Here is a 1,020-nt window from a genome sequence, read left to right as displayed (position 1 = left end):
TGGATTAACGAGGCACCTTTTGAGAGGTGTAGCCTAAAATACACACATTTACGGGTTGCCTTGACCGAACGAACCAAACTAAGTGAAAGGGCTCGATGTGTCACTGATAAGAGTCAGTTTAAGTGAGCATGCTATAAAATGTCAAAAGAATGAGAAGTTCGTTCATGCTGATATATTTCGAGACTAACACATATGAGATCATCTCTCCTGGAGGATAAAATAATTACTATCAATATCCCGTAGACCCTGGAACACCAAAGTTGATATCATGGATCTGATTTTGTTCAATCAAGAATTAGTGCAGCATGATATTGGTCGCACCATACTTCAAAGTGCTGGCGCCGTATTGATTGGTCACAATTGCCAGACATCAGTCTTTCTGGATCAAGCTACACATGTTTATCCATCGAGTTTGTCGTACTTTTCGCGCCGGAATGGCCCTGACGCAACGAATTTGCATTCGCTGATGTAAATAGTATGAGACGGTACGCTTTACCACGGAGTGAAACCGGTAGCCTGTCATAGAAACAAGGTAGTTCTGTGTTTTAACAACGACATAACGTTCATATGTTCGGCTTTGGCTCATTCTGAAAAATGTCCATTTTTTACTACCCATCATAAATACCCTTGATAAACATTACTTGATGCAAAAAGCCCACGTGTCAATTATCTTGATCGTATTCTCTCATCTCATCTCCTCTAAGGTGCTTCATTATTCCCTTGGGGCTTTGGCAGGATAACAGTAACAATAGTGTAATGTGCTCGTATACCATAATATCATACGTCGATATCAACCCTTTTCATCTAAAATATGTTTAGACCACAAACATTACACCTACTGTTACATCAAAAAGACAATGGCGGTAATTGCGGCGGTTGTGAGCTGTCATAAGAATTGACGTAAATAGATAGGATAATCGAAAGAATTGTTCATAGCAAACTCTACCAACGGTAACAAGAGACTCCATCCGGCGGGAATTTCCGCGCAAAAGATTCTCCACACATCAACGATCACTCGGT

The 1,020-nt window shown here is 40.6% G+C and overlaps 1 protein-coding gene across 1 annotated transcript; it reads left to right on the top strand.

The window, feature by feature from the left end:
- Nucleotides 1-268: 268 nt before the first annotated feature.
- Nucleotides 269-506, top strand: PHALS_09398 (uncharacterized protein; the record flags this gene model as incomplete). The annotated part of the gene is made up of 2 exons (XM_024722326.1): nt 269-397; nt 477-506. The coding sequence occupies 2 exons, from the start codon at nt 269-271 to the stop codon at nt 504-506; spliced, it is 159 nt and encodes a 52-aa protein (XP_024571640.1).
- Nucleotides 507-1,020: the final 514 nt, after the last annotated feature.

Source organism: Plasmopara halstedii (genome assembly GCF_900000015.1).
Source record: "Plasmopara halstedii genome assembly, contig: Scaffold_42, whole genome shotgun sequence".
Lineage (NCBI taxonomy): Eukaryota > Oomycota > Peronosporomycetes > Peronosporales > Peronosporaceae > Plasmopara > Plasmopara halstedii.
Note: the sequence above shows the minus strand (reverse complement) of the source record. Positions and strands in the feature narration are given on the sequence as shown.